This window comes from Oncorhynchus masou, chromosome 27, assembly GCF_036934945.1.
Source record: "Oncorhynchus masou masou isolate Uvic2021 chromosome 27, UVic_Omas_1.1, whole genome shotgun sequence".
Taxonomy (NCBI): Eukaryota; Metazoa; Chordata; class Actinopteri; order Salmoniformes; family Salmonidae; genus Oncorhynchus; species Oncorhynchus masou.
The window spans coordinates 64,118,735-64,134,280 of NC_088238.1; the positions used below are offsets into that span (position 1 = coordinate 64,118,735).

Genomic DNA, 15,546 nt, shown 5'->3' on the forward strand with positions numbered 1-15,546 from the left:
GACCGCCCCTGAGCCCAGTTAGGGTCAGACATCCTGGACCGCCCCTGAGCCCAGTTAGGGTCAGACATCCCGGACCGCCCCTGAGCCCAGTTAAGGTCAGACATCCCGGACCGCCCCTGAGCCCAGTTAGGGTCAGACATCCCGGACAGCCCCTGAGCCCAGTTAGGGTCAGACATCCTGGACCGCCCCTGAGCCCAGTTAGGGTCAGACATCCTGGACCGCCCCTGAGCCCAGTTAGGGTCAGACATCCTGGACCGCCCCTGAGCCCAGTTAGGGTCAGACATCCTGGACCGCCCCTGAGCCCAGTTAGGGTCAGACATCCTGGACCGCCCCTGAGCCCAGTTAGGGTCAGACATCCTGGACGGCCCCTGAGCCCAGTTAGGGTCAGACATCCTGGACCGCCCCTGAGCCCAGTTAGGGTCAGACATCCCGGACAGCCCCTGAGCCCAGTTAGGGTCAGACATCCTGGACCGCCCCTGAGCCCAGTTAGGGTCAGACATCCCGGACCGCCCCTGAGCCCAGTTAGGGTCAGACATCCTGGACCGCCCCTGAGCCCAGTTAGGGTCAGACATCCCGGACCGCCCCTGAGCCCAGTTAGTGTCAGACATCCCGGACAGCCCCTGAGCCCAGTTAGGGTCAGACATCCTGGACCGCCCCTGAGCCCAGTTAGGGTCAGACATCCTGGACCGCCCCTGAGCCCAGTTAGGGTCAGACATCCTGGACAGCCCCTGAGCCCAGTTAGGGTCAGACATCCTGGACCGCCCCTGATACCAGTTAGGGTCAGACATCCTGGACCGCCCCTGAGCCCAGTTAGGGTCAGACATCCTGGACCGCCCCTGAGCCCAGTTAGGGTCAGACATCCTGGACCGCCCCTGAGCCCAGTTAGGGTCAGACATCCCGGACCGCCCCTGAGCCCAGTTAAGGTCAGACATCCCGGACCGCCCCTGAGCCCAGTTAGGGTCAGACATCCCGGACAGCCCCTGAGCCCAGTTAGGGTCAGACATCCTGGACCGCCCCTGAGCCCAGTTAGGTTCAGACATCCTGGACCGCCCCTGAGCCCAGTTAGGGTCAGACATCCTGGACCGCCCCTGAGCCCAGTTAGGGTCAGACATCCTGGACCGCCCCTGAGCCCAGTTAGGGTCAGACATCCTGGACAGCCCCTGAGCCCAGTTAGGGTCAGACATCCTGGACCGCCCCTGAAACCAGTTAGGGTCAGACATCCTGGACCGCCCCTGAGCCCAGTTAGGGTCAGACATCCTGGACCGCCCCTGAGCCCAGTTAGGGTCAGACATCCTGGACCGCCCCTGAGCCCAGTTAGGGTCAGACATCCCGGACCGCCCCTGAGCCCAGTTAAGGTCAGACATCCCGGACCGCCCCTGAGCCCAGTTAGGGTCAGACATCCCGGACAGCCCCTGAGCCCAGTTAGGGTCAGACATCCTGGACCGCCCCTGAGCCCAGTTAGGTTCAGACATCCTGGACCGCCCCTGAGCCCAGTTAGGGTCAGACATCCTGGACCGCCCCTGAGCCCAGTTAGGGTCAGACATCCTGGACAGCCCTTTTCTGCCAATCCAAATAAAAGCCAACTTTGTGAAATTATCAGCAGACCATGTTTTTCTCCATTAGGAGGACAAAGGTTGTAGACCATTGCTGAATCTTTTAACCATACCACGTGGTTAAACTCTTACACTATCGATACCGACAGAATAAGAACAAGTCTTTGATATTAATCACTAGTCTGCAGCTAGGAATTCGGTATCATTGAACGCGATGAACGACAACCACCGAAACATCCATTCTATAACATAACGAAGGAATGTCATTCTGAACTATCCACTATAACCATGACAAAGAGAGAAGGGGAGAGAGACGGACAATTCTACAAAAGAAACAAACTTTTCACCAGCGATCAAGACGACACACTGAGCATAAAATATATATATATATATATATATATATATATATATATATATATATATATTTTGATTGCAATTGTTCCCGAATGAGTGAGCGTTCATGGTTAAAGGATTCAATTGTTATAATTATCACTCTGTAGTGACTTCCTAGTCGACCCCCACTTCCCCTTTTGTCTAACAAGCTGCCAGGCCGGTTTAGTCCACTAGGGAACATTCTCATTTCATGTAACCACATTTACCTTGTTTGTTTGTTTGTTTATGCATTTCTGTAAATTACTTAGTTAGTAATAAATAAACGATTTAAGACAATTGATGTATGGATGACTCATAGTGAAGACTGGTATCGTGCAGATAACCAACAATGTTCGACGTTTGGAATGAGACTAACATGAGGTAAAGTAAATAATGAATTCATTTGAAGACTAATTGATCAGATATGAAAATATCTGAAAAGTTATTTTAGGAAATGATAACTTTGTAATTTGAATATTTTTCATTGGTGCCCCGACTTCCTAGTAATTACGGTTACATGATGAATCAGTCTAATCACGTAATAACTAATTACAGAGAATCTTTGACAAACACTATCAGTCTTCAGTTAATGATAGTAAAGACACGACAGTTACCTGCGGTGAGTCAGGGCGGTGTGAGGGATGCGACTTTAACAGGTGAGGTCGGTCAGCTGTGTTAGTTACCTGCTGTGATTCAGAAGGGATGGGACTATAACAGGTGAGGTAGGTCAGCTGTGTTAGTTACCTGCTGTGATTCAGAAGGGATGGGACTATAACAGGTGAGGTAGGTCAGGTGTGTTAGTTACCTGCTGTGATTCAGAAGGGATGGGACTATAACAGGTGAGGTTGGTCAGGTGTGTTAGTTACCTGCTGTGAGTCAGAAGGGATGGGGTCTATAACAGGTGAGGTAGGTGTCAGGATTTGGCCAGGGTTGTTCCGGGTTTTGGTCACTAGATGCCCCCATTGTGCTTTTTGACCTTATGTTTTTTCCCTTGTTCCCCATTATTATTTGCACCTGTGCCTCGTTTCCCCTGATTGTATTTAAACCCTTAGTTTCCCTCAGTTCTGTGCTCTGTGTTTGTATGTTAGCACCCAGCCCTAGTGTTCTGTGTATTCTTGTCGATTCCGGTGGATGCTCTTGTGGAATTCTGTTTTTGTTCTTGAGTATCTCTTGAGGCTTTTTGTGCTATTCCTACCACCTTTTGGATTTGCCATTTTTTTGTATTGAAGGACTTCTCCTTTTTTCTTTATTAAATACACCGTCTTAAGTACTGCTGTGTCTGCCTCATCTTCTGGGTTCTGCTGACTGTTCGTGGCTCAGTTGGTTAAGTGACTGTTTCTCACTCCGGAGACCCAGGTTCGTAACCGGGTCCTGACAGTAGGTCAGGTGTGTTAGTTACCTACTGTGAGTCAGAAGGGATGGAGACTATAACAGGTGAGGTAGGTCAGGTGTGTTAGTTACCTGCTGTGAGTCAGAAGGGTTGGGACTATAACAGGTGAGGTAGGTCAGGTGTGTTAGTTACCTGCTGTGAGTCAGGGCGTTGTGAGGGATGGGACTATAACAGGTGAGGTGGGTCAGGTGTGTTAGTTACCTGCTGTGAGTCAGGGCAGAGTGAGGGATGGGACTATAACAGGTGAGGTAGGTCAGGTGTGTTAGTTACCTGCTGTGAGTCAGAAGGGATGGGGTCTATAACAGGTGAGGTAGGTCAGGTGTGTTAGTTACCTACTGTGAGTCAGAAGGGATGAGACTATAACAGGTGAGGTAGGTCAGGTGTGTTAGTTAGCTGCTGTGAGTCAGAAGGGATGGGGTCTATAACAGGTGAGGTAGGTCAGGTGTGTTAGTTACCTACTGTGAGTCAGGGCAGAGTGAGGGATGGGACTATAACAGGTGAGGTAGGTCAGGTGTGTTAGTTATCTGCTCTGAGTCAGAAGGGATGGGGTCTATAACAGGTCAGGTAGGTCAGGTGTGTTAGTTACCTGCTGTGAGTCAGGGCAGAGTGAGGGATGGGACTATAACAGGTGAGGTAGGTCAGGTGTGTTAGTTAGCTGCTGTGAGTCAGAAGGGATAGGGTCTATAACAGGTGAGGTAGGTCAGGTGTGTTAGTTAGCTGCTGTGAGTCAGAAGGGATGGGGTCTATAACAGGTCAGGTAGGTCAGGTGTGTTAGTTACCTGCTGTGAGTCAGGGCGTTGTGAGGGATGGGACTATAACAGGTGAGGTGGGTCAGGTGTGTTAGTTACCAGCTGTGAGTCAGGGCAGAGTGAGGGATGGGACTATAACAGGTGAGGTAGGTCAGGTGTGTTAGTTACCTGCTGTGAGTCAGAAGGGATGGGGTCTATAACAGGTGAGGTAGGTCAGGTGTGTTAGTTACCTACTGTGAGTCAGAAGGGATGAGACTATAACAGGTGAGGTAGGTCAGGTGTGTTAGTTAGCTGCTGTGAGTCAGAAGGGATAGGGTCTATAACAGGTGAGGTAGGTCAGGTGTGTTAGTTAGCTGCTGTGAGTCAGAAGGGATGGGGTCTATAACAGGTGAGGTTGGTCAGGTGTGTTAGTTACCTACTGTGAGTCAGGGCAGAGTGAGGGATGGGACTATAACAGGTGAGGTAGGTCAGGTGTGTTAGTTATCTGCTCTGAGTCAGAAGGGATGGGGTCTATAACAGGTGAGGTAGGTCAGGTGTGTTAGTTACCTGCTGTGAGTCAGGGCAGAGTGAGGGATGGGACTATAACAGGTGAGGTAGGTCAGGTGTGTTAGTTACCTACTGTGAGTCAGAAGGGATGAGACTATAACAGGAGAGGTAGGTCAGGTGTGTTAGTTAGCTGCTGTGAGTCAGAAGGGATGCAGTCTATAACAGGAGAGGTAGGTCAGGTGTGTTAGTTACCTGCTGTGAGTCAGAAGGGATAGGGACTATAAGAAGTGAGGTAGGTCAGGTGTGTTAGTTACCTGCTGTGAGTCAGGGCGGTGTGAGGGATGAGGATGGGGCTCACAGGGCGTATCCTCATGACCTCATTGATGACAGAGTCCAGATAGGGCAGGTGAGTGCGGTCTGACACATCTGGACTCCTCCCACAACCCACCACCTCATCCAGCTCCTTCTGCACACGCTCCTGAACCTGGGTTGGGGGGTTAGGGGGATGAACGAGACTGTTCAGTTGAGAGCAAAATTTGAATATAACTTCTGTGGTTCCTATAACTTCTCTGTGTCTCTTCATTTTTCTCAGTTGGTTTTCTCCCTCCTCCCCTTGTTCCTCCTACCTGTGGGTGGTGCAGGAGGAAGGCCAGGACCCAAAGTAATGTCGTCGAGGTGGTCTCTACTCCGGCGCCGAATGCTTCGGCCGCAGTCATCAAGACGTGGTCATCACTGATCCCCTCCTCTTCCTGCTCCACTCCTAACCCCTGACCTCTGACCCCTGACCCCTGGTTATGTTTGATCCTCGTCTGACCCTGCAGCAGAGCGTCCAGCAGGTCACGTGGCTCCCCGCTGATCAGCGACACCTGCAGAGGATCAGATGTCAAGGCTGTGTCTCAATACTGTGGGATGGCTTCCCTCCGTGTGTATGTGTGTGTGTGTGTGTGTGTGTGTGTGTGTCAGTGGAAGCTGCCTGGAAATGGAATGACATCAAACACCTGGAAACCATGGAAACCATGGAAACCAGGTGTCTGATACCATTCCACTGATTGCACTCCAGCCAATACCATGAGCCCCTCCTTCCCAATTAAGGTGCCACCAACCTCCTGTGGAGTGTGTGTGTGCGTGTGTGTGTGTGTGTGTGTGCGTGTGTGTGTGCGTGTGTGTGTGTTCACCTTGTGTTCCTCTAGCTTCTTGCTGAGCAGCTGATCCCTGATGGCGATACACTCTGTCAGCGTGGTCAGAGTCTGGTTGGGGAGAAACTACAGCAGAGACAGGAGAGAGTTGAAAGACTCAGCGAGATGCACAACAATATATCAGCACGATTTTCACCACAACTACGAGTACGAAGCACGAGGCTAAAGTTCTCCGGTGTTTTGGTCCCGCAACTATCGTGTTGTGGCAGACTGACGCGCAGCTGTTCACACGACTAGATCAGAGGAGGCTGGTGAGGGGAGGACGGCTCATAATAACGGCTGGAATGGAATGAATGAAATGGTGTTTAATACCGTTCCATTTATTCCGTTCAAGCCGTCCTCCCCTCACCAGCCTCCACTGGTGCAGATATTCTGTGACTCTTGTAAGTGTGTTGTTTTGCAACATCTCGTCTATGGAGCTGCTCGTAGAAATATCATATCACAGAGTCTCGGGTTTATTTTATTTAACCTTTATTGAACAAGGCAACCACGTAACCAGGCAACCACGCAACCAGGCAACCACGCATCCAGGCAACAGGCCCTCTGTGTGGACCAGGGGCTAAAAATAAACAACAACAAAACAATGGTAGACAAAATGGACAACGCAGACAGAAGAGCACCCGGACCGGTTGCAACACCACCTTGGGAACTGCTTGGGAATCTGACCATAAGCCACAACGGAGTGTAGTGTGAACAGCCCAGTCCATCCTGCCATCCAGGAACTACAAGTATGTGAAGCCTTTGGACATACCTGGATTTCTACATAAATTGGTAAAAAATTTGTCATCGTCTTAGTCACAACAATAGACTTATTATATTACTATTGTTATTATTATTATTATATTACTATTGTTATTATCATTATATTACTATTGTTATTATCATTATATTACTATTGTTATTATATTACTATTGTTATTATTATTATATTACTATTATTATATTACTATTGTTATTATTACTACTATTATTATTATTATTATATTACTATTATTATATTACTATTATTATTATTATTATTATTATTATTATATTACTATTATTATCATTATATTACTATGATTATTATGATATTACTATTGTTATTACTACTATTATTATTATATAACTATTGTTATTATTATTATATTACTATTATTATTATTATTATATTACTATTATTATTATTATTATATTACTATTATTATCATTATATTACTATGATTATTATGATATTACTATTGTTATTACTACTATTATTATTATATAACTATTGTTATTATTATTATATTACTATTATTATTATTATTATATTACTATTATTATTATATTACTATTCTTATTATTATTATATTACTATTATTATTATTATATTACTATTATTATTATATTACTATTCTTATTATTATTATATTACTATTATTATTATTATTATTATTATTATTATATTACTATTCTTATTATTATTATATTACTATTATTCTTATTATTATTATATTACTATTATTATTATTATATGACTATTATTCTTATTATTATTATATTACTATTATTATCATTATATTACTATTATTATCATTATATTACTATTATTATTATTATTTTACTATTATTATCATTATATTACTATTATTATTATTATTATTTTACTATTATTATCATTATATTATTATTATTATATTAATATTATTATCATTATATTACTATTATTATTATTATTTTACTATTATTATCATTATATTACTATTATTATTATATTACTATTATTATCATTATATTACTATTATTATTATTTTACTATTATTATCATTATATTACTATTATTATTATTATATTACTATTATTATTATTATTATTTTACTATTATTATTATTATATTATTATTATTATATTACTATTATTATTATTATTATTATTATTACTATTGTTATTATCATTATATTATTGTTATTATCATTATATTACTATTATTATCATTATATTACTATTATTATATTACTATTGTAATTATTATTATATTACTATTACTATTGTTATTATTATTATATTACTATTGTTATTATTACTATTATTATTATTATTATTATATTACTATTGTTATTATTATTATATTACTATTGTTATTATTACTACTATTATTATGATTATATTACTATTGTTATTATTATTATATTACTGTTATTATTTTATTACTATTGTTATTATTATTATTATTATTATTATATTACTATTGTTATTATTACTACTATTATTATTATTAAATTACTATTGTTATTATTATTATATTACTGTTATTATTTTATTACTATTGTTATTATTATTATTATTATATTACTATTGTTATTATTATTATATTACTATTGTTATTATTACTACTATTATTATTATTAAATTACTATTGTTATTATTATTATATTACTGTTATTATTTTATTACTATTGTTATTATTATTATTATTATTATATTACTATTGTTATTATTATTATATTACTATTGTTATTATTATTATATTACTATTATTATTATTATTATTATTATTATTATGTTGGGTGGTGGGGGAAGGGTAGATGTCTGTTGGAGGGGGTTGGGGGCAGGGTAGATGTCTGTTGGAGGGGGCGGGGGCAGGGTAGATGTCTGTTGGAAGGGGGTGGGGGCAGGGTAGATGTCTGTTGGAGGGGGTGGGGGCAGGGTAGATGTCTGTTTGGGGGGGGTGGGGGCAGGGTAGATGTCTGTTGGTGGGGGCAGGGTAGATGTCTGCTGGAGGGGGTTGGGGGCAGGGTAGATGTCTGTTGGTGGGGGCCTGGTAGATGTCTGTTTGGGGGGGCAGGGTAGATGTCTGTTTGGGGGGGGGGGGGTAGATGTCTGTTGGTGGGGGCAGGGTAGATGTCTGTTGGTGGGGGAAGGGTAGATGTCTGTTGGTGGGGGGGGTGGGGGCAGGGTAGATGTCTGTTGGACGGGGGTTGGGGCAGGGTAGATGTCTGTTGGTGGGGGTTGGGGGCAGTGTAGATGTCTGTTGGTGGGGGCAGGGTAGACGTCTGTTTGGGGGGGGTGAGGGCAGGGTAGATGTCTGTTTGGGGGGTGGGGGCCTGGTAGATGTCTGTTTGGGGGAGGCAGGGTAGATGTCTGTTTGGGGGGGGGTGGGGGCAGGGTAGATGTCTGTTGTAGGGGGGTGGGGGCAGGGTAGATGTCTGTTGGTTGGGGCAGGGTAGATGTCTGTTGGTGGGTGCAGGGTTGATGTCTGTTGGTGGGGGGGGGGGTGGGGGCAGGGTAGATGTCTGTTGGTGGGGGCAGAGTAGATGTCTGTTGGGTGGTGGGGGAAGGGTAGATGTCTCTTGGTGGGGGCAGGGTAGATGTCTGTTGTGGGGGGCGGGGGGCAGGGTAGATGTCTGTTGGTGGGGGCAGGGTAGATGTCTGTTGTGGGGGGCGGGGGCAGGGTAGATGTCTGTTGGTGGGGGCTTGGTAGATGTCTGTTGGTGGGGTCTTGGTAGATGTCGGTGGGGGCAGGGTAGATGTCTGTTGTGGGGGACGGGGGGCAGGGTAGATGTCTGTTGGTGGGGGCAGGGTAGATGTCTGTTGTGGGGGCGGGGGCAGGGTAGATGTCTGTTGGTGGGGGCGGGGGGCAGGGTAGATGTCTGTTGGGGGGCAGGGTAGATGTCTGTTGGTGGGGGCAGGGTAGATGTCTGTTTGGGGGACAGGGTAGATGTCTGTTTGGGGGACAGGGTAGATGTCTGTTGGTGGGGGCAGGGTAGATGTCTGTTGGGTGGTGGGGGAAGGGTAGATGTCTGTTGGGGGGCAGGGTAGATGTCTGTTGGTGGGAGCAGGGTAGATGCCTGTTGTGGGCAGTGAGGGCAGGGGAGATGTCTGTTGGTGGGGGAAGGGTAGATGTTTGTTTGGGGGGGGCAGTGTAGATGTCTGTTGGTGGGGGCAGGGTAGATGTCTGTTGGTGGGGCAGGGTAGATGTATGTTTGGGGGGGTACAACCAGGGTAGATGTTTGTTTGGGGGGGGGGGGGGGTACGGCCAGGGTAGAAATCTGTTCGGGGGGGTACGGCCAGGGTATGCGTCTGGTGGGGTGGTTAGGAGGGGGAGCAGGTAGCTAGTGGTGTCTATTCAGCAGTCTGATGGTCTGATGGTAGAGACAGCTGACTAGTGGTGTCTATTCAGCAGTCTGATGGTAGAAACAGCTGACTAGTGGTGTCTATCCAGCAGTCTGATGGTAGAAACAGCTGACTTGTGGTGTCTATTCAGCAGCCTGATGGTAGAAACAGCATACTAGTGGTGTCTATTCAGCAGCCTGATGGTCTGGCGGTAGAAACAGCTGACTAGTGGTATCTATTCAGCAGCCTGATGGTAGAAACAGATGACTAGTGGTGTCTATTCAGCAGCCTGATGGTAGAAACAGATGACTAGTGGTGTCTATTCAGCAGCCTGATGGTAGAAACAGCTGACTAGTGGTGTCTATTCAGCAGTCTGATGGTAGAAACAGATGACTAGTGGTGTCTATTCAGCAGCCTGATGGTAGAAACAGCTGACTAGTGGTGTCTATTCAACAGCCTGATGGTAGAAACAGCTGACTAGTGGTGTCTATTCAACAGCCTGATGGTAGAAACAGCTGACTAGTGGTGTCTATCCAGCAGCCTGATGGTAGAAACAGCTGACTAGTGGTGTCTATTCAACAGCCTGATGGTAGAAACAGCTGACTAGTGGTGTCTATCCAGCAGCCTGATGGTAGAAACAGCTGACTAGTGGTGTCTATTCAGCAGTCTGATGGTAGAAACAGCTGACTAGTGGTGTCTATTCAGCAGCCTGATGGTCTGGGGTTAGAAACAGCTGACTAGTGGTGTCTATCCAGCAGCCTGATGGTAGAAACAGCTGACTAGTGGTGTCTATTCAGCAGCCTGATGGTAGAAACAGCTGACTAGTGGTGTCTATTCAGCAGCCTGATGGTCTGGAGATAGAAACAGCTGACTAGTGGTGTCTATTCAGCAGCCTGATGGTCTGGGGATAGAAACAGCTGACTAGTGGTGTCTATTCAGCAGTCTGATGGTAGAAACAGCTGACTAGTGGTGTCTATTCAGCAGTCTGATGGTAGAAACAGCTGACTAGTGGTGTCTATTCAGCAGTCTGATGGTAGAAACAGCTGACTAGTGGTGTCTATTCAGCAGTCTGATGGTAGAAACAGCTGACTAGTAGTGTCTATTCAGCAGTCTGATGGTAGAAACAGCTGACTAGTGGTGTCTATTCAGCAGCCTGATGGTCTGGGGATAGAAACAGCTGACTAGTGGTGTCTATTCAGCAGTCTGATGGTAGAAACAGCTGACTAGTGGTGTCTATTCAACAGCCTGATGGTAGAAACAGCTGACTAGTGGTGTCTATTCAGCAGTCTGATGGTAGAAACAGCTGACTAGTGGTGTCTATTCAGCAGTCTGATGGTAGAAACAGCTGACTAGTGGTGTCTATTCAGCAGTCTGATGGTAGAAACAGCTGACTAGTAGTGTCTATTCAGCAGCCTGATGGTAGAAACAGCTGACTAGTGGTGTCTATTCAGCAGTCTGATGGTACAAACAGCTGACTAGTGGTGTCTATTCAGCAGCCTGATGGTAGAAACAGCTGACTAGTGGTGTCTATTCAGCAGTCTGATGGTAGAAACAGCTGACTAGTGGTGTCTATTCAGAAGTCCGATGGTAGAAACAGCTGACTAGTGGTGTCTATTCAGCAGTCTGATGGTAGAAACAGCTGACTAGTGGTGTCTATTCAGCAGCCTGATGGTCTGGGGGTAGAAACAGCTGACTAGTGGTGTCTATTCAACAGCCTGATGGTAGAAACAGCTGACTAGTGGTGTCTATTCAGAAGTCCGATGGTAGAAACAGCTGACTAGTGGTGTCTATTCAGCAGCCTGATGGTAGAAACAGCTGACTAGTGGTGTCTATTCAGCAGTCTGATGGTAGAAACAGCTGACTAGTGGTGTCTATTCAGAAGTCCGATGGTAGAAACAGCTGACTAGTGGTGTCTATTCAGCAGTCTGATGGTAGAAACAGCTGACTAGTGGTGTCTATTCAACAGTCCGATGGTAGAAACAGCTGACTAGTGGTGTCTATTCAGCAGTCTGATGGTCTGGGGGTAGAAACAGCTGACTAGTGGTGTCTATTCAGCAGTCTGATGGTCTGGGGGTAGAAACAGCTGACTAGTGGTGTCTATTCAACAGCCTGATGGTCTGGGGGTAGAAACAGCTAACTAGTGGTGTCTATTCAACAGCCTGATGGTCTGGGGGTAGAAACAGCTAACTAGTGGTGTCTATTCAGAAGTCTGATGGTAGAAACAGCTGACTAGTGGTGTCTATTCAGTAGTCTGATGGTAGAAACAGCTGACTAGTGGTGTCTATTCAGCAGCCTGATGGTAGAAACAGTTGACTAGTGGTGTCTATTCAGCAGCCTGATGGTCTGGGGTAGAAACAGCTGACTAGTGGTGTCTATTCAACAGTCTGATGGTAGAAACAGCTGACTAGTGGTGTCTATCCAGCAGCCGGATGGTAGAAACAGCTGACTAGTGGTGTCTATTCAGCAGTCTGATGGTAGAAACAGCTGACTAGTGGTGTCTATTCAGTAGTCTGATGGTCTGGAGATAGAAACAGCTGACTAGTGGTGTCTATTCAGCAGCCTGATGGTAGAAACAGCTGACTAGTGGTGTCTATTCAGCAGCCTGATGGTAGAAACAGTTGACTAGTGGTGTCTATTCAGCAGACTGATTTTAGAAACAGCTGACTAGTGGTGTCTATTCAGCAGCCTGATGGTAGAAACAGCTGACTAGTGGTGTCTATTCAGCAGTCTGATGGTAGAAACAGCTGACTAGTGGTGTCTATTCAACAACCTGATGGTAGAAACAGCTGACTAGTGGTGTATATTCAGCAGCCTGATGGTAGAAACAGCTGACTAGTGGTGTCTATCCAGCAGCCTGATGGTAGAAACAGCTGACTAGTGGTGTCTATTCAGCAGTCTGATGGTAGAAACAGCTGACTAGTGGTGTCTATTCAGCAGTCTGATGGTAGAGACAGCTGACTAGTGGTGTCTATTCAGCAGTCTGATGGTAGAAACAGCTGACTAGTGGTGTCTATTCAGCAGTCTGATGGTAGAAACAGCTGACTAGTGGTGTCTATTCAACAGTCTGATGGTCTGGAGATAGAAACAGCTGACAAGTGGTGTCTATTCAGCAGTCTGATGGTAGAAACAGCTGACTAGTGGTGTCTATTCAGCAGTCTGATGGTCTGATGGTAGAAACAGCTGACTAGTGGTGTCTATTCAGCAGCCTGATGGTAGAAACAGCTGACTAGTGGTGTCTATTCAGCAGTCTGATGGTAGAAACAGCTGACTAGTGGTGTCTATTCAGCAGTCTGATGGTAGAAACAGCTGACTAGTAGTGTCTATTCAGCAGCCTGATGGTAGAAACAGCTGACTAGTGGTGTCTATTCAGCAGTCTGATGGTACAAACAGCTGACTAGTGGTGTCTATTCAGCAGCCTGATGGTAGAAACAGCTGACTAGTGGTGTCTATTCAGCAGTCTGATGGTAGAAACAGCTGACTAGTGGTGTCTATTCAGAAGTCCGATGGTAGAAACAGCTGACTAGTGGTGTCTATTCAGCAGTCTGATGGTAGAAACAGCTGACTAGTGGTGTCTATTCAGCAGCCTGATGGTCTGGGGGTAGAAACAGCTGACTAGTGGTGTCTATTCAACAGCCTGATGGTAGAAACAGCTGACTAGTGGTGTCTATTCAGAAGTCCGATGGTAGAAACAGCTGACTAGTGGTGTCTATTCAGCAGCCTGATGGTAGAAACAGCTGACTAGTGGTGTCTATTCAGCAGTCTGATGGTAGAAACAGCTGACTAGTGGTGTCTATTCAGAAGTCCGATGGTAGAAACAGCTGACTAGTGGTGTCTATTCAGCAGTCTGATGGTAGAAACAGCTGACTAGTGGTGTCTATTCAACAGTCCGATGGTAGAAACAGCTGACTAGTGGTGTCTATTCAGCAGTCTGATGGTCTGGGGGTAGAAACAGCTGACTAGTGGTGTCTATTCAACAGCCTGATGGTCTGGATTTAGAAACAGCTGACTAGTTGTGTCTATTCAACAGCCTGATGGTCTGGGGGTAGAAACAGCTAACTAGTGGTGTCTATTCAACAGCCTGATGGTCTGGGGGTAGAAACAGCTAACTAGTGGTGTCTATTCAGAAGTCTGATGGTAGAAACAGCTGACTAGTGGTGTCTATTCAGTAGTCTGATGGTAGAAACAGCTGACTAGTGGTGTCTATTCAGCAGCCTGATGGTAGAAACAGTTGACTAGTGGTGTCTATTCAGCAGCCTGATGGTCTGGGGGTAGAAACAGCTGACTAGTGGTGTCTATTCAACAGTCTGATGGTAGAAACAGCTGACTAGTGGTGTCTATCCAGCAGCCGGATGGTAGAAACAGCTGACTAGTGGTGTCTATTCAGCAGTCTGATGGTAGAAACAGCTGACTAGTGGTGTCTATTCAGTAGTCTGATGGTCTGGAGATAGAAACAGCTGACTAGTGGTGTCTATTCAGCAGCCTGATGGTAGAAACAGCTGACTAGTGGTGTCTATTCAGCAGCCTGATGGTAGAAACAGCTGACTAGTGGTGTCTATTCAGCAGACTGATTTTAGAAACAGCTGACTAGTGGTGTCTATTCAGCAGCCTGATGGTAGAAACAGCTGACTAGTGGTGTCTATTCAACAACCTGATGGTAGAAACAGCTGACTAGTGGTGTATATTCAGCAGCCTGATGGTAGAAACAGCTGACTAGTGGTGTCTATCCAGCAGCCTGATGGTAGAAACAGCTGACTAGTGGTGTCTATTCAGCAGTCTGATGGTAGAGACAGCTGACTAGTGGTGTCTATTCAGCAGTCTGATGGTAGAAACAGCTGACTAGTGGTGTCTATTCAGCAGTCTGATGGTAGAAACAGCTGACTAGTGGTGTCTATTCAACAGTCTGATGGTCTGGAGATAGAAACAGCTGACAAGTGGTGTCTATTCAGCAGTCTGATGGTAGAAACAGCTGACTAGTGGTGTCTATTCAGCAGTCTGATGGTCTGATGGTAGAAACAGCTGACTAGTGGTGTCTATTCAGCAGCCTGATGGTAGAAACAGCTGACTAGTGGTGTCTATTCAGCAGCCTGATGGTAGAAACAGCTGACTAGTGGTGTCTATTCAGCAGCCTGATGGTAGAAACAGCTGACTAGTGGTGTCTATTCAGCAGCCTGATGGTAGAAACAGCTGACTAGTGGTGTCTATTCAGCAGTCTGATGGTAGAAACAGCTGACTAGTGGTGTCTATCCAGCAGTCTGATGGTCTGGAGATAGAAACAGCTGACTAGTGGTGTCTATTCAGCAGTCTGATGGTAGAAACAGCTGACTAGTGGTGTCTATTCAGCAGTCTGATGGTAGAAACAGCTGACCAGTGGTGTCTATTCAGCAGTCTGATGGTCTGGGGGTAGAAACAGCTGACTAGTGGTGTCTATTCAGCAGCCTGATGGTAGAAACAGCTGACTAGTGGTGTCTATTCAGCAGCCTGATGGTAGAAACAGCTGACTAGTGGTGTCTATTCAGCAGTCTGATGGTAGAAACAGCTGACTAGTGGTGTCTATCCAGCAGCCTGATGGTAGAAACAGCTGACTAGTGGTGTCTATTCAGCAGTCTGATGGTAGAAACAGCTGACTAGTGGTGTCTATTCAACAGTCTGATGGTAGAAACAGCTGACTAGTGGTGTCTATTCAGCAGTCTGATGGTAGAAACAGCTGACTAGTGGTGTCTATTCAG

The 15,546-nt window shown here is 45.5% G+C and overlaps 1 protein-coding gene across 1 annotated transcript in view; it reads right to left on the bottom strand.

Moving 5' to 3' along the window:
* The window catches only part of LOC135515542 (steroid 17-alpha-hydroxylase/17,20 lyase), a 52,814-nt gene that overhangs the window by 15,451 nt on the left and 21,817 nt on the right, over positions 1–15,546 (bottom strand). The window contains exons 6-8 of the mRNA XM_064939158.1: positions 5,726–5,812; positions 5,177–5,416; positions 4,865–5,034 (exon numbers count right to left, since the gene is read on the bottom strand). Coding sequence (XP_064795230.1) covers positions 4,865–5,034; positions 5,177–5,416; positions 5,726–5,812 — 497 coding nt within the window. The remainder of the gene's footprint in view (positions 1–4,864; positions 5,035–5,176; positions 5,417–5,725; positions 5,813–15,546) is intronic.